This window comes from Papio anubis, chromosome X (assembly GCF_008728515.1).
Source record: "Papio anubis isolate 15944 chromosome X, Panubis1.0, whole genome shotgun sequence".
Taxonomy (NCBI): domain Eukaryota; kingdom Metazoa; phylum Chordata; class Mammalia; order Primates; family Cercopithecidae; genus Papio; species Papio anubis.
This window is the reverse complement of record NC_044996.1, coordinates 45,305,762-45,328,010: the sequence shown is the minus strand read 5'-3', so window position 1 is coordinate 45,328,010 and position 22,249 is coordinate 45,305,762. Positions and strand designations below refer to the sequence as shown.

Genomic DNA, 22,249 nt, shown 5'->3' with positions numbered 1-22,249 from the left:
TTTTGGATAACTGAAAGAGGCCAGTATGGCAGGAGCACAGTGAGCAGCAAAGGGGAAGGGCTGGTGATGAAGATGAAGAGGGAGGCATCACACAGGGCTTTGCGGGCCACAGTTAGTGTTCATTCCTATGCCATGGGAAGCCACTGGATGAGTTATGTTTTTATAAGCTTTTTTTGGCCACTTTATGTTTTTATAAGCTTTTTTTGGCCACTATGTGGAAAAGTGATAGCTAGAGTGGGGGGAGGAAGGGTGCTGCATGAGAACTATTGGTGGCTTGGATCTGGGGGTAGCAGCCGAGGTACTGCGAGGTGAACAGATGCAAGGCACATTTAGGAGGTACAAGCCTCAGGGCTTGCTAATAGATTGCATGTGTGTGAGTAGGGTGGGAAAGGATACGAAAGATGGTTCTTTATTTCTGAATTGAGCAAACGGGTGGGTGGTGATCTGAGTGCAAACCCAATGCCCACTAATGCAGAGATAACACAGAGAGAGGCAGTCAGTAGTAGGATCCATGGTGGCAAGGCAGCAGTGGTCTTCAGTCCTCGGAGGTGACAGAGGCTGAAGGATCCCCAAGGGAGAGAAACTGCCTCCCTGGGGTAGCTTGATCCAGCTGCTTTAGACATCCAGGCTTTCTTGGCGTGGTGAGCAATGACGCCTGAAGGAACCTTACCACCAGGCCCCTCCCTCAAACTCTGGATCAGCCCAGCAGGTGCTCTCAACTTACCTCTTGGCCCTGCCTTCCCCTTCATCCCGGGAAATCCTGGGTCTCCAGGTGGCCCAACCTTGCCTGGAGTCCCCATGAAGCCAGGCTCACCTCTCATCCCTGACAAAGTCCAAAGGAAGGAAGTCAGGTCCTGGCATGGTAGGGGTGGTAGGGGTGGAGGATAGGCAGGGGTGAGGTAGGGAAGAGCATCAGCCACCGGCCTTTCTTCACAGGACTGCCAGAAGGAGCCCTGGCCGTGGAGTGGGGAAGGGCCTAGCAGCCAGCCAAGCAGCCGTACCTTTCAGTCCTAGCTCTCCAGGAAGGCCAGAAAAACCTGGAATTCCTTGGTCTCCCTTAGGCCCTTTAGGTCCAGGAATTCCAGGGAAGCCAGGGTCTCCGGTGTTGCCTTGATTCGAGGATGGCCCAGTGGGACCTGGAGGTCCAGGGGGGCCTGGGCGGCCTAGGGATAAGATCGGAAGAGGGGCGAGGGGCAGGTGAGCAGGTAGTAGCCACTGCTGAAGGCCTGGGGACTGACAGGACTCCAAAGCCCCTTCCCAGGACAGAGAATGTTCCCTCACCATCTGTGGGGTCCTAGTGCCCAGACTTTCCCAAACCATTTCAGCAAAATGCACCCGGCTGAAGTCCCCTGTGTCCCCGCTCGGGGAGGGATGTGAAGCCAAACACGCCCATGTATGTCCAGCAACAGGGACTTGGCTGTGCTGTATACATGACTTCCCCAAATGTCAAACAAGAGGTGGTGGCTAGCCCTCTTTTGGGCTTCCTGTCTTTACCTCGTTCTCCATCTAGGCCTGGTCGCCCAGGGTCACCAGGCTGTCCTGCTATGAGTGAGGGCAAGGAGATGCCTGGGGCACCGGGGAGACCAGCAGGGCCCTGGAGACCTGGGAAACCTGCAAGAATAAATAAAAGGGGCTGGATAGGCTCTGTGTGCCCGGAAGATGGCCAGGCTCGCTCAGAGAAAATGGAAGCTCACACAGAGAAAATGGAAGCAGTTAGGTAGGAGCCAGACCAGAGAACGCCAGCAGAGGGCTCTTCTCCCCTAATCCTTCCTTCCCAGAAAGCAAACAACTGAAGAGGGCTCAGAGCTGGAGCTGCATTTTATTGGAAAGTTCTAGCTCCCTTACCTCAGTGGTAATGGAAATATTTTAGGCCAATTTCTCCCCCACCAGAAAGAAAAGAAGGCATGACTGAGCACCTGGACTTTTAAGTTTCCAAAGTGATTTTAAACCTACCGTCTGTGTCAAAAAACACCTCTTAAGTTAGCCAGTTATGTCTGATGCTGCACAAAGGTTATAGAACGTAGGCCACAGGCCCCAGCCAGTCAGAACAGACACCAGGCCAATTAGAATGGAGGCAGCAAGAGTGTGGTGCCTCTGTGTCTTCTAGGGCTATCTTCTGCAATTTCTAGGCAAACTGGAAAACAATCTTTTATAGGTCATTCATGATATGAGCCAAGTGATTGCTTAATTGCCTATGGAACAAATGTCTCTGTACTAAATCCCTCCTCCCTTTTGGCCAAAGAGAATAACCACTTATTACAATAGATACTGAATACTCATTTGCTCTAATTTTAATACTGCCTTACATGTTTTCTGTTTGTGGAACTATTTCTATTGTAATATGTTCGAAACCAAAACTTTCATCTGATCACAGAAGATTTATTTAATGTTCACATATCAAATACATAGATGGTCATCTTGACGGGAAAACACAAATGTAGGTGTTGATATTATTCATGTAGCATGGAAGATATGTATTAATTACTTTGGGATAGTCTAGAAGATATTCAAATGAAGATAAATGGATTCAAACTGGTTGATAAACTGTTCTGGTGGTTGAGATTCTTAATTTTTGTTTGCGACAAGAAAATCCAAAAATGTTAATATCGAATTTTATCTTCTGTGACAAGAAAAATGCAAAAATATGCTGAATTTCTCCTATTAATCTAAGATATGGTAAATCCATGAAAATTTATTAAAATGATGGTAGATTCAGGCATTTTTAAACAGCTCATTAATTAATTGAATCTTGAAATTTAGACAAGGAAAAAATAAATTTTGAGAAAAGTCTCTCTAGGTCTCTTAGGTCCGGGAAAAAAAAAAAAAAAACACACACACACACACACACAAAAAGAAAACTAGTAGCTAAGCCATATGGTGGTACTCATAGCATTGTTACTTCTGGCTTGGTGAGCCTTTGAAATATTTTTCTTTATCCCCAGGGTAAAAATCTGAAAAGAAAGACATATTGTATACTTTTTTTCTGAAAATACAGCTCTACACATATATTATGTATATAGATATATAGCTTATATATATGTAAACTGAAATTATGCTACCTAATAAACAAGACACCACATGTGTAATAGAGTAGGCAGTGGTGGGCAGTACACAGATTATAAAAGTTCCCATGGCAGTTTTTGGAGACTGTTTTTCCCTTTAACTGTTTCTTGATTTTATAATTACACTTACGTGTTATTAAACCTGAAATAAAGGCACTACTGACTTTAAGTACTGCAAAAAGCTCATGCATTTCTTTAAGAATAAAACACTTTAAATGAGCAGATGAAAATGCAAAACAGCCCATTTTTCCAACTCAGTCCAGTGTCAAAGCCTTGAAAAAACAAAATATATAAATGCAGCCTCTACATATTTAGTGCAAATATGAAAACAGATAGTATCACTGAAAGTTATTTAGATAACAGTATTGTAATGAGAGGGATTGTTCTATGAAGTTTTTTTTACTGGTTAGTTTGTTTGAGATAGGGTCTTTCTCTGTTGCCCAGGCTGGTGTGCACTGAGGTGGTCAGGGCTCACTGCAACCTCAACCTCCCAGGCTCAAGTGATCCTCCCACCTCAGCCCCCTGAGTAGCTGGGATTACAGGCACACAGCACTATGCCCTGCTAATTTTTGTATTTTTTGTAGAAACGGGGTTTTATCATGTTACTCAGGCTGGTCTCCAACTCCTGGGCTCAAGCAATCTGACTGCCATGGCCTCCCAAAGTGCTAGGATTACAGGTGTGAGCCACTGCACCCAACCACTCTTACGATGTTTTCTTAGGAGTAAACCATCATATTGCACTGACTCCCACTGTCAAATCAAAGATAGGTTTCTGTGTGTGTGTGTGGGTGGGGGGGTGGTATGATATTTCTGTGTTCTTTTTAAAGAAATTGTTTTAATTAGATATTGAGAAGACATGACATAATATTTATAACATTATGCAAAGAATAATTCAGATACAATGAACGCTTGTGTTTCAACCACTCAACTTAAGATGTCACTTGGTTTGAATTTCCTTGTGTGCCCTCCACCCTCTTCCTTCCCTCACTCTCAGAGGCAATCACTCCTGAATTTTGTTCATCATCCTCTTCCTTTTTCTTCAGTTTGACCATATATATCTCTAAACAATGTACTGGTTGGTTTTGCTTATTTTTGAACATTTATTGACAGAATCATACCGAATGTATTCCTCTGTGACATGTTTGTTTTTTGCTTAGTGCTATGTTGCTGAAATGCATCCTTCTTGACCTGTGCTATTTACTACATGTGTAATTATGATTTTATTATCTCAGATAGCTAAAGAAAATGAATAATCTAATGACCGTCAAGATTTGAAAACAAAAGAAAATGTCCCTGTGCTTTTATCCAGTTCCCTCTTCCTTATATCCTATGAAAGAAGACAGTCTCTGGGCAGGCTTGGACCCTGCTTTGAGCCCTTCCTCTGGAGAAGCTGCTGGCTTTCAGAAAAGAACAGTTTGGTCCAGATCAAAGGGAAGAAGAAACACAGAAACAGCAGATGCGTCAATTTAAAATGCAGCAGGAAATGAATATATGAATATAGTCCCTGGGAAACATACACACAGTATACAAACATGCACATAAACAAAATGTAGTGAGACCTCAAGCCCCAGAGCAAAGAGAAACAGGAAATTTTGCAAATATGATTTCCCCAGGTAACATGCAATAACATTCTTAAGTATATACTATGTGCCAGGCACTGAGCTTTTGTATATCTTACCTCACTCCTCATTGATTCCTCAAAAAACCTATGAGGTAGGTTCTGTTATTATGTTCATTTTATAGAAAAGGAAAACTAAGGGCTCATTTGGGATTGAGGAACAAGTAACTTCCTTGTTTAAAGTCATATAGCTAGTGAGAGGTATAGCTTGAATTTGAACCCAGCTAGTCTGATTTCAGAGCCCATACTCTTAACCATGATGCTATGCTGAATTCATTTCCTGGTTAACATGGAGTGGAATGTACAAAGGTTTTTGGAACTTTCCTGAGGAAAAGTTGAAGAACACAAGTCATTCTTACTTTCTGAGAGGTGGGGAAAGGGAGACTCAGAAAGGGACTTCAGGCCATGTGATGAGTCAGGGGCCGAGATTAGGGTAGAACCTGCTTTCTAGTAAACCCAACAAATTCTAGTTCAGGGTATGCTGTGGTTCTGTCCGGTGGAGACTTGTATCATCTTAGTCTTGGGATCCTTCCAGCAGCCACACTGTCTTCCCAGGGCCCTGGGAGTGCCACCCACACTGGACACTGAGGAAATGCCAGCCAACCTCTCACTAAATGGACCAGCCCTGTCCCTCAGGACCAATCATTCCAAGCTGTGACCAAGCATGCCAGAGAGGCTTGAGGTTAGTAAGGAGGAGCAGAAGGGAATCTGGAGGCTAAAATGGACTTGGTGAACTGTGCCCTGACAGTCTTCACTGGAAAATGCTAAGCACAGCCTATCCTCTCCTTCTCAGCAGTCATTCCCACTGGGTTGTGAGACTCCCAGAGATGTGAAGACACTCACAGCCCAACCCTGTGAGCCACATGGCCCTGCTGTACCCTAAACCTGACTCCCCCAGGAAGGCCTCGCTTAGCCTCCGCAAGACCTGACTTGGACTCACCTCGATCACCTTTTTGCCCTCTCAGGCCCGGCTTCCCTGGAGCTCCGATGCCAATTCCTGGATATCCTTTTTCTCCTTTGGGTCCAGGGAGACCAGCAGGCCCAGGCACACCAGTGATACTAGGTCCTAGGAGGAGATGCAGGGGTAGGGAGCAGACCTCAGTGGAGGTGAGGCCTTCCTGCCTAGCTCACTTGACTGTGGCCTGAGAAGCCTGACTGACAGATACCAGAGGCAGAGTACTGAAGTAACAAGAAAGAAAGTTAATTTGAATAGAAGAAAAAACCCCGTACTCTTTCTTCTCCATATCAAGCGACCTGAAATTGGAGGTTGATAAGGAGAGCTAGGAGTCCAAGGATATGGGATACACCACAGTCGAGAATTCATGGCCAGCCCTTGCCAAGCTTCTGGAAGAGCTGATGCCCTCCTCTTCACCCTGAGGGTCTTCCTAACCTGGAGTGCCATGGGTACCCTTGGTGCCCGGAAGCCCATTCAGTCCATGTAAACCAGGAAATCCAGGGAAGCCTGAGGGGAGAGAATGTCAAAAATGGCTCCAGCAACTCTGAATCATGAAGCATTAGCAAGAAGTAGCTACCTGCCCCCAAAGGCATTGCAAGGTCCTTATTTTAAAGTCCTGGCCTTTTTTGAGGCATTTACTTAATGCCCTAGGGGAGAAGAAAACACTCCCAACCTATACCCTACACCATAGGTTCTCACGACTCTTATCAGAGACCAATACAGCTTTGGGAGTCAGATGGCAGCTCATTAGGTATCCTGAAGAACTCAGAGTAGCAATGTTAAGACCTTGAGTTGTTAGCTCCCAGAGACTGGTTCCAGAAACTCACTGCCCAATTTCTAAGTCAGGGAAAGACTACATATGCCAGGGCAATTGCCTTCCTTGCTAGCTCTTCTCTTCATGGATCCCATATTCTTCTCTTCCCACTCATGCTTGCCTGCCTTCATTACTCTTCATCTACCTTTCCCATGATTCCTCATGTCCAATGACTCCTGTAGGCATGGCTTAACCCTAGCTAGTATCTTCTAAGATAAAGTAGTTGGTGTCCTTCATTGAGGGAAAGGCTTTTCCCCACTGCCTGCTCCCAAATACACGTACCTTTGGGTCCTATTAATCCGGGGGGTCCTAGGGGCCCAATTGCCCCTTGATGACCAGAAGAGCCTGGAAGTCCTGGTTCTCCTCTCATGCCGGCAACCCCTGGAAACCCTAAATGTGAAACCAAGGCAGAAGTTCAGAATGGGGCATGGCTTGAAGCTAATCCAAACTCTTTCAGAATAAGGTTATCATGTGGCATGGTACCTGGAGCTCCATGAAGGCCAACATCTCCAGAAACACCAACTTTTCCATCTTCACCTTTGTTTCCAGGGAAGCCTATATTGCCTATTGGTCCATCTCTTCCTTTTGTGCCTATAAAATCAAGAAAAATGCTGAGTGATTAGGCCATATTTCTAGCAGTGTATTCCTCCATGGGAAAGAGTAGATTCTGAATTGCTGAAGGAGCTAGACCCAATGAAGAAACTCTAAAAAAGATAGTGGCGGCTGTTTTCACATTAGAAAGGTGCCCCACAATTGAGAAGCAAGTAAATTTGTTATGAGTATCCCTTCAGAAGTGGGAGCAATGAGTGGAAATGTTCAAGAAGGACAGTGTAGATAACAAGGAAGAGTAGGCTGATTTGTTTGGGGAATTGACAGGTAGGAAATTTCTGCACTAGAGAGAAGTTGCAGAACTTGGGGTTGACCTCCAAAATTCCTTCTAATCCTCAGTTTTGTGGAGTCTGTGAGGCAAACAAGACAAAAATATAGCAACCTTACCTTTAAAACCAGATTCACCAGGTTGTCCCTTCGGTCCTGGGCTACCGGAAATTTCAAGTGTCTGGCCGTTGTCTCCTGAGGATTCCAATACATTGTTTAAATGGCCAGGAGAAGCTATAGCTCATTTTGCACTACTGAGATCTTTTGAACGCATTTTTTTTTTTTTTTTTCAGATTCAGTGTAGCCAGAGGAGCTCCTTGATAAAATTATCTATCGGGTAAAAAGTGATGAACCACCATCCAGGAGCTGGGATGCTGCTACCAGACTACTGGCATGAAATGCTGCTACATACAGCATATCTCCATTGGGAAACACATCACTAGGCTCAGTATGGGCAGAGAAGATGGTAGGCAGGGCCCTCAAACATCACCAGAACGGAACAGTGATGCCAGCAAGAATGGGAAATTTTCCTGCCTAGTGGGCTGGGTTTATCAGGGGAAGAGACTGGAGCCGAAGTTCTCCTCGCTGCTAAGTCTGGAAAGCAGATGGGCAAAACCACAAAGCCAAAGGACATCCTTTTCCTTGGATCCATGAAAGCCACAGAGAGAGAGATCTTGCTAAGTACCACTGTTTGTTGCATTGTCTGTGAGGAGCAAGGACTGCAGAAGGGGTTTGGCCAAAGGGAAAATGTAAATTAATTCACTTTCCCCTAAACAGTCTCTCTGCTACCCCTCGCAAGAGACCCTTGGGCCAGCCAGGTGCAGTGGCTCATGCCTGTAATCCCAGCACTTTGGGAGGTTGAGGCGGGCAGACCACAAGGTCAGGAGTTTGAGACCAGCCAGACCAACATGGTGAAACCCGTCTCTACCAAAAATACAAAAATTAGCCGGGCATGGTGGTGAGTGCCTGCAATCCCAGCTACTCAGGAAGCTGAGGCAGGAGAATCGCTTGAACCCGGGAGGCAGAGGCCGCAGTGAGCCGAGATTGCGCCACTGTACTCCAGCCTAGGTGACAGAGCGAGACTCTGCCAAAAAAAAAAAAAGAGAGAGAGAGAGACCCTTGGGCCTGCTAGAAATCTACCTTGCTCTAGAAGAACACATTAAAAGAAAAAAAAAATGCTCCTTACCTTTCAGGCCTGGGAGACCAGATGTTCCTGGGAGTCCAGACGACCCTCTGATACCTTGTGAACCCTTCAAAGCAACATGGGAATCATCATTTCTGCCCAGAGCTCAGGGCTGCCCACCCTCTTACTCCCTCACCCCTCACTGAGCCACTGCCTGAGAGATGTCTATCATGTATTCTGTGGCAAAGGTGAACTGTGGGCTGGAAGTGGGGATGTTACATCCTGCAAACAGGAAGGTGATGAACAAAGGGCAGAGCACATACTTAGGGTTTGTAGGGGAAGGATTTGATCCCACTGCTTATCAAAATGGGAACCTTAGGAAGACAAAGTGTGGCCATTCTAGCGAGTCTCTTAGAAAATGCAGAACATGACAGTTAGGCCAGGCACTCTATGGACTCAACACACAGTTGGCTACCACTGTCCTTGCCAAAGCTCTGGAGCCATTATGCATAGGAAGAAGTTCTGCTTCACCGTGCAGGGTTAGCCCTCTGCCCCAGGTTCCACAGGGAACACAAGGTCTTTCTGCCACCAGGTAGCAGGCGGTATGTGTGCGGGTGCTGGAGTCTGAATTTGGGCAAATGTTACCATTTTCAGAGGACAAGCTGCCTTCACTGGCTAATGTCCAACACACTATCTGAGTCTGGGAAGTGGCCATGTCAGCTGCCATCAGCAAAGTTCTTTTCTTGATATCTGCTATGGTTTTGGTGCATTTTGAGATGTACCCAGTATCCAGTAAAGATTTATGCCGCTTAGTGCTTTGGGTAAGAGGCTGAGTACTGGGCTGGGTCACTGTGTGCACTGGACCACTACCCAGGACACCCCTCCATTGTGGCTGCTTCCTTGCCCGGCTTCATCAGGCACATTGCCATATCTTCTAATTCTGAGCCTCTGTTCATGCTGGGACTTCTCCCAGAATGCATTCCTACTTTGTTTTCATCCCCCTAGAATGTAAATAGTCAGGACTACCCAGTCTAGAACTATTTCTTTTCAATTGCTTCAGGTGTGTGTGTGTGTGTGTGTGTGTGCACGCGCGCGCACACCATGTTCTCTCCACCAGATGGACTGACACTTTTGAAGTTCAGGGACTTTGCCCGCAAGGAGCACAGGTGTTCTGTGATTCAATTCATTGAGACCCTTTGATAAAGCTGCTATTTATGCAGAGCCGGCTGTGTGCCAGACACAATGTTAAGAGCTTTACATGTGTCATGTCACTTAACCATCCCTACTGTCTGAAGGCTATTTAAATATTATTCTCAATTTTTACAGATGAGGAAAGTGAGGTTTAGGTTAAGGTAAACAGTGTGCACAAGATCACAGAGCTAATGAGCAATGGAGCTGAGGTGCAAATGCAGGTTGGTCTCATTGCTAAGCCACCTCTTCCACCTTGCCTTGTAAGAGCCCAGATAAGCTGGACTTGATTCTTTACTAGTTGTTGCACCTTGTGGAGCTTCAAAGACCTTTCTAGCAAAACATCAAGAAGTTTTTACGAATTCTTACAATGTGTCAGGCTTAACATGAAATGCTGGCAGTGGGGTGCAGAGGAAAAAGCATGTAAGGTAGTTCTTGTTCTCAAGCCCTAACAATCTCATTGAGGAAGTCAGACACACAGAGAAGCAATTAGAATTGATGTCAGCAGTGATAAGTATAGAGTGGCAGCACGGTGGGAGCTCGGGGACTCTTGGAGGAGAAGGTGCCTGGGCTGGGGACTGAAGGCAGGCAGATATTGGATAATTGTAAAGGCAGGAGAAGGCTCTGCCATGTCAGGGAGATGTGACAAAAGAACAGAGGAGGACATGTTCAGGAAAGGGTGGGAAGACCTGTCAAACTCAAGGAGAGAGCTCTTTCTGAGGATGTCCTGGGAGAAGGGGCTGAGAAGGAAGCTGGGATCAGAGAGGTGTGCAGTGAGGGTATATCCCCCTGAGATGGGGGGCCTTTCCTAGTATAAAGACAAAGATCTGGTCACACTTACACTTTCTCCTGGCATTCCTGGGAAACCTGTTATCCCAGAGGACCCCTTCAGGCCAGGTAAGCCCCGGATTCCCATGAAGCCAGGGGGACCTGGCTTTCCACTAACTCCTTTGATAGTGCCTGGGAGGCCAGGAGCTCCAGGCAGGCCTGGTGGCCCAGGTTGACCAGCCTCTCCTTTGTCACCTGTAAAAGAAATAAAAAGACTTGGAAAAAGATACTGGGCAAGAAAAACCCGGCTCACCAAGATTCAGGTGCCCCAGGTCACAGGCCAAGTGTAGGCTCAGGGAGCAGTTAGCTCAGAGGTGAAGGTGAAATGGGAAGAGATGCTTTCACTCTTACGGGGCATTGACAGGGTCGCTTCTGCCATAACACTGGGAAAGCAGCACAGTGCTCAGGCTCCTCCAGGGGTACCACTGCCTGTGGTTGAAAACCTCAGTTCTACAGTGGCAATGACAAATAGCAGTCTCAAAGTCCAGGCAGCCTTCAGGCCCAGGGAAGGCAGCCTTCCTGGACTCCTTGCTGCCAGCCACACTGCTGCTCTGGGGTTGGGGATGGGGGGCTTTACTTCAGGGCCTTTGCTCAGGAAGGAAGCCCAGTTTGGTTATGAAGCCTTTCTTGAGCATTTCTCCTATCCATCCCCTGCCCCAGCACCTCTTGGCCCTGGAAATCCATCGGATCCGGCTGAGCCTTGAGAGCCTTTGTCTCCTTTGAGCCAAAGGTTTGACATTGGACGTCTTGGACCAGGTATTCCGACTGGCCCCGGATTGCCTCTGTCTCCTGCAGGGATGGAGATCAGCGTGAGAAAGAGAGCTTAGATGCAGGGTCAGGCAAAGGCTGACCTTTCACATCATTTCTTCCCATACCACCACAGCCCTGTTTTGGGGCCTTTCCATCTTATTCCCCGCCCCTATTCCCCCAACTTCACATTTCTGTGTATGTCCTCTTCTACAAATCCCAAGTCCGTCAGCAACTTTAGACTCTCCTCAAAACCCTCCTCCACTGGTCTTCTGGGAATGGGCACACATGGCCTCTAACATGCAGTGTGAACTCAGAGGCGATTAAGTCTTTTGGTTTAAAATGACTTAATTCAGAAGCCCAAAATTTTATTATCTTACATAGATTTGGTACAAACCTCAGGAATGACCAAGTCAACAAACAAAATATATATATCTTGAAAAGCATGGGCAGCAGTTCTAGAATTCAATTCCCCAGCTCACCCTTTTCACCAGGAGTGCCAGCGTGTCCAGATGGTCCCATTTTTCCGGTTGATCCTGGAATTCCCTTTAATCCTCTTGTTCCAGGAATACCAGGCAGACCTGGTATTCCTGGAAAACCTACGAATCCAACAGACCCCTTCTCTCCTGTTGAAAAACAAGAACTTTTATTATTACTCCCATTTTACATACAAGGAAATGAAGGCTCAGAGAGGTTGAGTAACTTGCCCAAAGTCACACAGCAAGGAAGTTGCAGAGAAGGAATTCAAACCCAGGTTTCTCTAATTCCAAAGTCTTAGTCATCACCAAACTCTTATTTATTACATATTGTACTACCTTCCTGAATAAGGACATGGCACTACACAATACAAAGGAAAGAAGTGGGCCCCTCTCAGCTGGGCATGGTGGCTCACACTGTAATCCTAGCACTTTGGGAGGCCAAGGCGGGTGGATCACCTGTGGTCAGGGGTTCCAGACCAGCCTGGCCAACATGGCAAAACCCCATCTCTACTAAAAACACAAAAATTAGCTGGGCATGGTAGCAGGCGCCTATAATCCCAGCTACTTGGGAGGCTGAGGCAGGAGAATCGCTTCAACCTGGGGGGCAGAAGTTGCGGTGAGTCGAGATCATGCCACTTCACTCGAAAGAGCAAAACTCTGTAAAAAAAAAAAAAAAAAAAAAAAAAAAGTGGGCCCCTCTCTTATGATTCACCAAGTTATAGCTCATGTGTGACACAGAAAAAAAAAAAAAAAAAAAAGCCTAGGGCCAGGAGGCAAGGAGATGAGCTTTAGCCTGGTTCTGCTGCTAACCAGTTGTGTGACCTTAAACCACTCACTTTCTCTGGTTTTAAATGGAGATACCACTTTTACAACTACCAATGGCTATCAAGGTATCAACCTTGATAGCCTCCATGCTCTCAGCCTCCATGGTAGGACTATGCAAATGAGTAAACCCAGTGTGGCTGGTACTGCCCAGGGCTTTGCTGACCATGATACTCAGTCTAGTGTTCCACCCAGCAGGCAGTGAGGGTGACTCACCTTGACCAGAGGTCCCCCTTTAGCACTAGCCTTGTCCAACTATCTTGACACAAAAGCCCTGTTCAACTCCCTCCCCATTTCCCATTCCTAGGCAGAGAGGAAGGAGCAAGCTGGCCAGCTGAAATGCTCCTTTTTAGCTTCACTGATCACTTCACTTACCCTTGGGTCCAGAGAGGGCTGGCAACCCAGCGACCCCTGGAGAGCCTAGGCTTCCTTTCAGCCCTATTAGGCCTGGATTTCCAGGAAGGCCTTTTAGCCCTGGCAGCCCTTTCTTTACAATTGATCCAGGAGGGCCTTTCTCGCCTCTTGTTCCTTTCTTTCCAGGATGCCCTGAATCAGCACAGGAGAGAACACAGGACAGCTGTCAAGTGAGGCTCTGGCCAGATCTGGGTCACTGCCTATATCATAGCTTCTGATTGGTTTGGTTTGTTAGGTTTTGTAAATGGCCCTTTAACACCAGCACATGCAAACTGCTAACAGGCAGAGTTCTCAGTTGGCTGAAGTGTTAGTGTCTACTACCCAGAGTGCCACAGCAATGGCTATTACTTCCAGCGTGGCACAGTAGCTGGCAGGGAGAGCAAACCCCTTCTGATTATAACTTTTTGTCCCTTTGTGAATGTGGTTTACACTTTAGCCCCTGAATGGAGCTCTAGGAAGCCAGGGTGGCAAGTAGGCTCCAGTTTCCTGGTACTTCCAGTCTGAATCACACTACAATGGCTGTTTCCTGAGCCAATCGGTGAAGTAGAGGTTAAAGCTGAGCTGTTGTTTCAGCCTCCCAGGGAGCCTTGGATACAGGGCTGCCCTTTTAATCCCTCAAGCAATCAGTTAAGTCAGCCAGTTCTTTGGCATTAAGGTTGAAAGACCCCCTAGTGCCAAGTACTGTAGAAACCCACAAGGCCCATTTGGTCTCCTAGGTATTCTGAGACGTCTTTCACCACGCTTTAAAGTTGGTCAATGGGATTAACCTCCTGAGCTGCTGCCAAAGTGGAATGTTCAGGTACAAAGCAAGGAAATTAAAAAACGAAAGGATTAAATCAATGACGACAGAGGTATTTGGGTCCCCAAGGACCCAAATGAATGGCTGACTTGGCTTTCTATGGATTGAAAAGCATCAAGTAGCTGCAAGCCCCAGGATTCAAATGGGAGGCTGTGAAGGGGACTCCACAACAAGGGAAAAATTCAATGGAAGCCAACCCCACAGCAGGAGCTCGGGGATCCCTGGCCTTGTAAGCAAGGCCCTGTTATAGTGTATAATCAGATACATTCCTGAGGGGCAGAGCCAGTGGGGGTGTTAGTCTGTGAGCTTGTGTGCTGTGTTTTCTCACTGAGGCAGCCTATGTGAAGATCTCAGAAACACAGAGAGACAAAGGGAATAAAAAGGACATTAATGGCTCTGCAAATAACTCAACTTCAGTCACTAGGCCAGGAGTAAAGGGCGGTTGGGAATGGTGCAGTTACCGAAGCAGGTTGTGGAGGGTGGTGCAAGAAAAAGGCAAAGCTGTAAACACAAGTCTGGAAGCAGGAAGTGTCAGGCCCCACTGCTGAGTAAAAGACGCTTGGCCGTGGGTCCTTGGAGGCACACTCGCCTGAGAGGCAGGCTGCCGGTGTGGTCACACTGCTCGAGTTTCTCCCCAACCAAAAGCAGGCTGCTCACAGCCCCAGTGAAGGCAGTGGAAATGGACTAGACGCCCTCAACGATGAGGGTGGCTTCTTTAACTGGGGAGGTCGGGAGAGTTAAAACCTGAAAACTGGGCATGAGGCCATGGAGGAGGCCGGGGGAGGGGAAAGATTTGTGGCAATAGTTTGGAAGCTAACCTGCAGCAATCTGTCCTGCTTGGTACTAGAAAGGTGACTTGAGATTTGAAACTTGAGAGCTTAGGAAAGTCAAGTCTCATTCTAAATTCTGACCATGTCTCACTACTGCTATTGCCCCCCCGCCCCAGCGCATCTGGGCCCAGGGCCTAGCTGAAGTCTGTCAAGGTGGGACTCCTCTTCTGAAGGACCTACCTGAGGTGCCTGGAAAGCCTGGTGCTCCTGGGAGCCCAGATTTGCCCTTGATGCCATATGGACCACTAGATCCTGGGGTGCCTGGCTGTCCCACCGGTCCTGGTGTTCCAGGGCTGCCCCGCTCACCTTTGGGGCCTAGCAAGCCAGGCTTCCCGTACACACCTGATAAAAGAGAAGGGCAAATGATCACAGCTTGGAGAGATAGCAGTGAGTGGGTCAGCAAACCAACTTCCAGGACACATCCCAGGTGCCACCGTCTTCTCAGCTCCAGCCTTGTTGCTATTCCCAGCCGTAAGCCAGTCTTTGCAAGAAATTTGACTATTAGTTATGGTCGCTTTTGGAATTACTAAGACAGTAAAGTTGGCTCAGGCCATTTAAGGAAAATTTCACAAAAGGAAGGGACAGAATAAAATATTTCATTTTAACCCCTTAATTAAACCATCACCCCAGATTCATGCAAGTATTCATGGAAGTATACAAATTAATATAAGGCTTTCTGTAGATTGTTCAATAATTGGGGCAAAAAGAGTCACCTTTGAGTCCTGGAAGGCCAGAGTCTCCAAGAAGTCCTTTGTCGCCTGTTAATCCTTGTAGGCCTTGTTCCCCCGGAGCACCATTTTCAGCACCAAAGATGTCACCAGTGGCTCCCTTGGAACCAGGTAAACCTGGACTGCCAATCGTCCCAGGCAAGCCATCTTTTCCAGGGAGCCCAGGAAACCCAGGCAAGCCCTTCTCCCCACGAGGTCCAGGAAATCCTAAATGTAAAAAGATGAACATAAAAGACCATGGCTGTTTAGAAGCAATTTGTCTGGGTACAGATCTCTGAGACAGATTTTTCTAATATGAAAGTTAACATATTAATAATGTATGTGACTTCTCTTGAAGGTCAGGAGTCTCTGTTCCTGCGAGGCCTTGTGCAGAGGCAGGGACTGGGCCCTGCGACCTGGAGGAGGTTCTAGTTCTGGGAGTTGGGGCTGTGGGTGGAGGTCCACAACCTGTTTCTGAGGGTCGTATAGTTGTCGAAGAACACACGCCACCCCATAGCATCCTGAGAAAAGCTCAACCTCTTCTGGAGTTCTCTAGCTTCTGCTGTCATGCCTCCCTCTTCTTGGGTGGGGAGAGGGTAGTGGAGGGGACCCTGGAGCACATGGTCCAAGATGAGCCCCCAGCCCTACAGCAGTTGTGGTTCTCAAACCTGAGCGATCATCACAATCATCTGGGATAACACACAGATTACCAGGCCCATCCCCAGAGGTTATGATCAGCAGATCCTGTGGAGAGGTGGATAATTTGCATTTCCATCAAGTTCCTAGGTGATGCTAATGCTGGCCCATGGAGTACAGTTTGAGGACCACTGGTACAGTGAAGAATCATGAAGCTCAAGTTGGAACAAGAGAGTGTGAGAAAAGGGATAGAAATGGACAGCTTCCCTCTGACTGATCTCAGTCTTTTTCACTGACCCTTAAGGAGTTGATCCAGGAAACTCATAGAACTGGCAGACAGACAACCTGGCAGAGTTACACCTCTGTCATTAGTGGTTTAGTGGTCTCAGACAAGTCATTTCCCATCTGGGCCTCAGTTCACTCATCTGAAAGTTAAGGGGTTGCCCCAGCTGATTTTGAATGGTCCTTATTGCTCTAATATGCTGTCCTTCTATGGCTGTGTGCTGTGTCTTGCCAGGGTATAAAATTAAACCATCCTACCTACACCAGAGAGCAAACTTGACTTCCTGTAATTGGCAGAGGGCTACCACAACCCCCCCCCCCCCCCCCCCCCCCCCACACACACAAAGAAGCAGGTGAGGAGACACTCCTTTTCTTACCTGGTAATTCAGGAAGATGAACCAATCCTGGACTCCCTGGCTTTCCTTTATTTCCACTTGATCCAGGCTGGCCTGGGGTCCCAGGGAGGCCTCGGGACCCTTTAGGGCCTGAAAACCCAAATGTAAGCGGTGAGGGGAAAGGAAAGTCAGTGTGCTGGGTATGATTTGTGATGTTCAGTCACGAATCCCAGTATCTTGGAGAGCCTCTCCTCGTCTCACCTCCCCACACTGCCCTCTCCAGCAGCCATCCTGTTTCCTCAATCCTCAAGGCTGCCCTCAGGAGGAATGTGGATCCCCAAATACTACTGGGCTATCCTCTGCTTCCTTTGCCTCATGGCCCTTACGAGAGTGTTTAGTGGCTTTCTCTGGCCTCATTCCATACCTGGGAATCCGGGAGTGCCTGGAAATCCTGATGGACCGTATGACCCAGGAATAATACACGGCAGGGTGATTCCTGTAAATGGTAACACGTATGCATTCAGTGAACCCACTGAGTCAGGGAAGATTTCTCCCTAGTGCGCTCCTTTACTTCTATTCCATTTAATGGGACAGCCAAGTTCTTCCCACTCAGCAGCTGGGAGCCCACATAGGAAAACCTTGGCATCATTAGCTCTGGGGAGTTACACCCAGTACAATTGCTTACAGATGAGAATGCTCCTAGTGTCCAAATGCTAGGATATCACTTATCAAACCACTGAGGCCCAGTGGGCAAACAGTCACCTATGCAGCAGATGTTGCCTAACAAGGTTTCTTAGAGATTGCCTGTGCAGGAACAGCAGCAAACAGCAATTGCCTACTCACCCTGCCCACAGATAGAGCCTCTCCCTAGGATGGGTGTTGGGGGTTAGTCCTAAGGGTGCATTATGCTTATATGACTAGATTGGAGGGTTTGAAGCCAAGATCCCTCAAGTTCTCACGTTTACCCTTTCTTTGGAATGAGGTTTTCCCCAAACCACTGGGTTCTTTTGATGCACTTCATTTGGGATCTACTGAAACCTATTGATTGTCCTTGCTCAAATGTACCAGTATGTCTGTACTATGCAAACACTTAAGACTGCTTTCTTGTCCATGACAGGCAAGTGGTGACCCTTTCCTCAGCTCCTTATTTGAAACTGTCAACTCTGCTACTCAAAGAGAAAAAGTAGCAATTTCAACATTCAAGATGTCAAAATTGGCATGCATAGCCCTTCCCCTAGCAAATTATCCCTTGCCCATTCATAATGCAAATAAAAAGAGTCTATAAGATCACAGAGGGGAGGTTTAATAAAATACTGGTGAACAAATTGTTTGCGGGCTCCCTCAAGTGCCATTTACAAACAATTGATATGCTAATTATATAAGTCTTGCCTATTCATTAAAACAATCCCCCAAGGTCTGCTTTAAACTACAGAGTCAACAGTTTTAATAAACATCTATAGCTTTTGCCTGTATTTAAATCACAAATTACATTTCTGAAAAATATGTACACAGCCTATGATTCAAACTGCTTACTGAACTCACTGGCTTTCCTCCCCTGATCCCACTTCTATTTTCCTAAATCAAGATTGGGAATTGAACAGTATAATGTATTGGTTAACAAGTTGGACTCTGAAGCCACAGACCTTAGCTGGTATCCTAGTTCTGCTGCTAACCAGCTGCATGAACAAGATACTTAAACCTCTCTGAGCCTCATGGCAAAATGGGAACTACTTCTACTTTTCTCATATGGTGTTTGTGAGGATTACATGAAACTGTGCTACTAGCACTTAGCACAGTGTCTAGCACTCTGGTACATGCTCAATTAATAATAGTTTTTATTATCTTGAACTATTATCTTATGTAAGAATGAGTACTCAGTGGAGCTCCTGCAAGGCCATCGCCAGGTTAGTGACACTGCTTGTAGTCTGGGTAGCACTTTCTGCCTTCCAGACTTCAGGTTTCTATAGTCATATTTCCAGAGGTGAACAGATGGCTGTAGGCCTGGATCCTCCTCCGTAGGTGGTCAAACCCACCTCCATCCTACCAGACATCAAGATGACAGAGCTATTTCTGATAGTTATTTCCCTACTATGGAAATATGCTCTACAGGCCGGCACTTTGTGGTGAGATGCTTCATTGGGAGGGGGTTTTCAACCTTGTGCTTAGCTCAGGCCTGGGCTCTTTGAGTTAGGCTGAAGAATTTCCTCCAGAGGGTGTGTCATGAGAGGGATCCTGCAAAAGACTCTCCTGCCCTCAACAATCTCAATAGCCCATTGGCTCTAATGTGTCAAACTCTAACATGACAGTTCCATTGTTTTATGTCTTAGGAAACAAACTTAGTAAAATAAAAATATCCCTGGGCTGGGTCCAAATATTAAGCCATTCATCCTTAATTTATCAGACTGATTTAATTGCTTCTTTTCATCTGTGACAGCCAGATAAAAACAAAGCCTTTAGAAGATGAAGCTGAGGACAGGCATCTGGAAAGGTTCCAGGATGAGAAAAATAATGGTCAAAGGAAAGATGGTTAGAAACCAGAGGAAATCAATGGCATATTTCTCTCAATAATTTTGTCTCACACCTGTGTGCCACACCACACTTGTGTATTGTAAGCAGAGGTTCAAAATGGTGAGACGGAAGGACTTCAAGTCATACTGGTATCTGGCTCTTTTCCTTTATACTGTCTTCTACTTTACATTCCTGAATTCGGAGCCTTCTCAACAAAGCAGAAATCTGCTCTACCCATGTTCTGTTTAGTAATTGCAACAAATGAGCTACTTATTCACAATTTTTCCCATTAATGCCCAAATCCATTTTCAGAATAAAAAGAGTCTCTGGTTCCCAAGATTCTAACATCTCAATTTGTTCTGGGCCCAATGAGTAAAGTTCAGACATGTGTGGATCCTTTCAGGTACCTCTCAAGGCAGATTATGGCCCCAGTAAAGTTCAGAAAATGAATTTGCTTAAGATGGAGGTCAGCCAAGCCATCGACATGCATGGTGAAGGAAATCAGCCCCTCTCAGAGACTGCATGCCCACTCAATCCCGTACTGCCTGCTGTAAGAGGTATGTGCTATGGAGCCTCTGAAGCAGTGTTGGTGTCAGCCTTTGCATCCCAGCCTTAGGCTCCCTGCTCCCCAAACAGGGCATCCAGTGTGGTGCTCAGGCCATCGTGACTATCTGAGACAAAGGTAAACAAAAAAGGGATGTTTGGCTAAGACCGGTGTCTGAGAGCTTGTAGACCTAGCTAGCTCTCACCTCTCTCTGTGTCTAAGTCTCCTTTACCAACCTTCTCTCTGCAGCAGCAGTCACCTAGAGCAATCAAGTGAAGAAAAAAATTAAACCGGGACAGAAGTTCCTTGAGGCCCAAGGGAAGTCTTCTCAGCAGCCCAGATATGCCCACCAACAAAATCCCCTGTCTGAACTGAGTGGAGAGCACTGGCACCCACATGAGATCAAGCACACAGTCACCACAGTTCAGTAATAACCAGGGTGATTGATTACTATAAGCATCTGGAACAGAGCCTCTTTGGAAACAGCCAGTTGTCTGCTTGCCCAAAGTTTTTAATAATTCACACTAGTAGGCTGAAAGGCTTCTGATGATTACATCCTCTTTCCTGGCAATGCAGCTGTCCTAGTCTGGGCTACCATTGATTGGAGTGGGCACATTCAGGAATAGCATCTTAATTTTTTTTCTAGCAACAGAAATGGCTACAGTGCAAATGTTTGGGGACCACCGGGTTATTTGTTTTTAAAACTGTGCAGAAAAAAAGGTAAGTTTGAAGAATTATATTTGGTTGTCATAGAAAAGAAAGCTAACGCTCTTTATTAAAGTAATTTCTTGAAACTTTTCATACTGCAAGAAGGACATGGTTATGGTTTGAATATGATTTGTCTCCACCAAAACTCATGTTGAGACTTGGTTTCCAGAGTGGCTGTGTTGGGAGGTGGTGCTTCTGAGAGGTAATTAGGTTGTTAGGATGGGTTAATCTCTTTCTCAGGAGACTGGGTTATTTCTCAAGGGAATGGATTCGTTCCCACAGGAGCAGGCTGTTATAAAGCAAGGTTGCTTTTAGTGTTTGGACTCTTTTGCACGTACTCTTCTGCTTTTCACAATGAGCTGAAGAAGCACAAGGCCCTCAACTGATGGGCTGCCCAATCTTGGACTTTCTGGCCTTCAGAATCATGAGCTATATAAACCTCTTTTCTTTGTAAATTACCCAGTCTCAGATATCCTGTTGTAGCAACAGAAAATGGAATAAGACAAACATTTTCTGCATAAGGCATCTCCCAAGCTATAGCTTACCATATCATATTCCTAAAAATTTTCTGTGTCCAGGGACTAGTGATATTTGAGATACAAATGGTCCTGCAAGCTTCCTTCTGTTCACTCAGCAGGTTCTCAAATAGTTAAAATGTTGATAATAGTCAGAAGACTTGAAAGTGTGTAAGTTTATAAGTGTCATGTTATTATAACTCAGTTTAAAACCTTGTTGCTTGCAAAACGGTTTAATCTACAGTGAAGACCCAATTAGGGGAGGAGCAGTGGAATGACCATGAGTAATGTCTCTGGGAACAGAGCTAGAAGCAGAGCTATAGCTAACACTAGGACTTCCAACAGGCAGAATGATTTTATTTGATAAATCCTTATGGCCAGGAGCAGAGGTTCACATCTGTAATCCCAGCATTTTGGGAGGCTGAGGCACGTGGATCAGTTGAGGTCAGGAGTTTGAGACCAGCCTGGCCAACATGGTGAAAGCGTGTCTTTACTAAAAATACAAAAATTACCCAGGTGTGGTAGAGGGTGCCTGTAATCCCAGCTACTCAGGAGGCTGCGGCAGGAGAATCGCTTGAACCCAGGAGGCAGAGGTTGCAGTGAGCCAACATCATGCCACTGCACTCCAGCCTGGGTGAGAGTGAGACTTCATCAAAAAAAAAAAAAAAAAAAAAAAAGGAAAACGTCTTTACAACCTTCACAATGATTAATTTGTTAAATGAAATATTGACTCAGTTTTAAGAATTTTGAATTATCAAGTTTTAACCTGTACCATCAACCTTATTACACCGAATCGCAAAAATAGATTTTGAAATAAATAAAATTTTGCAAGACCTGGTATCCTGTCTTCTTTTATTGTAATTCTTCAAGATGATAAGGTGGAAACAGGAGAAATATGTTTAAGAAATAGCCCCTTGGTTATTGGGAAGGCTCTTTCTTCTGCAAATAAATATTAGTCTCCTATGGAACACTACACTATGCTAGGCATGTAAAGAGACTCTAAGAAGTATTACCATCCCTAGTATCAAGAGACTTACAATGCGGATGGGGAAAGTAAAAGCATTAATGGAAGGAGATATATAATTTAAGTAGCAATGACATACTGTGGAGGCCAAGGGAAAGCTTAATGGAAGAAGTGGGGTTTATCTTGAACCCTGAAAGAGGAATATGATATGACTACACAAAGAGGAAGAGCACTCCAGAAAAAGGCAACACGGCAAAATCTTGAAGCTGGAAGTGAACACATTGTGTTTGGGTACAGTGAAGAAGACTGGTATCTTAGTTTTTTTGTTTCAATTAAGAGCATTATATAAGGTTGAAAAGGTTGGTTGTATCCATGTTTGGAGACTTCTGAATTCCAGGTTGAGGAGTTTGGACATTATATGATCTCTATTCAATTGGTACCATATGTGGCTTTGAACTAGGGGAGTTACATGATGATATTGGCACTTTACAGATT

At 45.9% G+C, this 22,249-nt stretch overlaps 1 protein-coding gene across 5 annotated transcripts in view; it reads right to left on the bottom strand.

Moving 5' to 3' along the window:
* The window catches only part of COL4A6 (collagen type IV alpha 6 chain), a 292,729-nt gene that overhangs the window by 8,535 nt on the left and 261,945 nt on the right, over positions 1–22,249 (bottom strand). For 2 of the 5 annotated variants that reach the window (XM_003918122.4, XM_003918121.5), the window contains exons 24-40: positions 16,940–17,011; positions 16,558–16,665; positions 15,269–15,490; positions 14,736–14,897; positions 12,888–13,058; positions 11,694–11,837; positions 11,128–11,253; positions 10,478–10,659; positions 8,512–8,575; positions 7,446–7,520; positions 6,933–7,040; positions 6,732–6,839; positions 6,071–6,142; positions 5,621–5,746; positions 1,495–1,611; positions 1,002–1,163; positions 725–823 (exon numbers count right to left, since the gene is read on the bottom strand). In XM_003918122.4, coding sequence (XP_003918171.2) covers positions 725–823; positions 1,002–1,163; positions 1,495–1,611; positions 5,621–5,746; positions 6,071–6,142; positions 6,732–6,839; positions 6,933–7,040; positions 7,446–7,520; positions 8,512–8,575; positions 10,478–10,659; positions 11,128–11,253; positions 11,694–11,837; positions 12,888–13,058; positions 14,736–14,897; positions 15,269–15,490; positions 16,558–16,665; positions 16,940–17,011 — 2,118 coding nt within the window. Of the gene's footprint in view, positions 1–724; positions 824–1,001; positions 1,164–1,494; positions 1,612–2,661; positions 2,952–5,620; positions 5,747–6,070; positions 6,143–6,731; positions 6,840–6,932; positions 7,041–7,445; positions 7,521–8,511; positions 8,576–10,477; positions 10,660–11,127; positions 11,254–11,693; positions 11,838–12,887; positions 13,059–14,735; positions 14,898–15,268; positions 15,491–16,557; positions 16,666–16,939; positions 17,012–22,249 lie in introns of those variants that run through there. The other 3 variants (XM_009198091.3, XM_003918123.5, XM_021932516.2) reach the window with 2 other exon arrangements.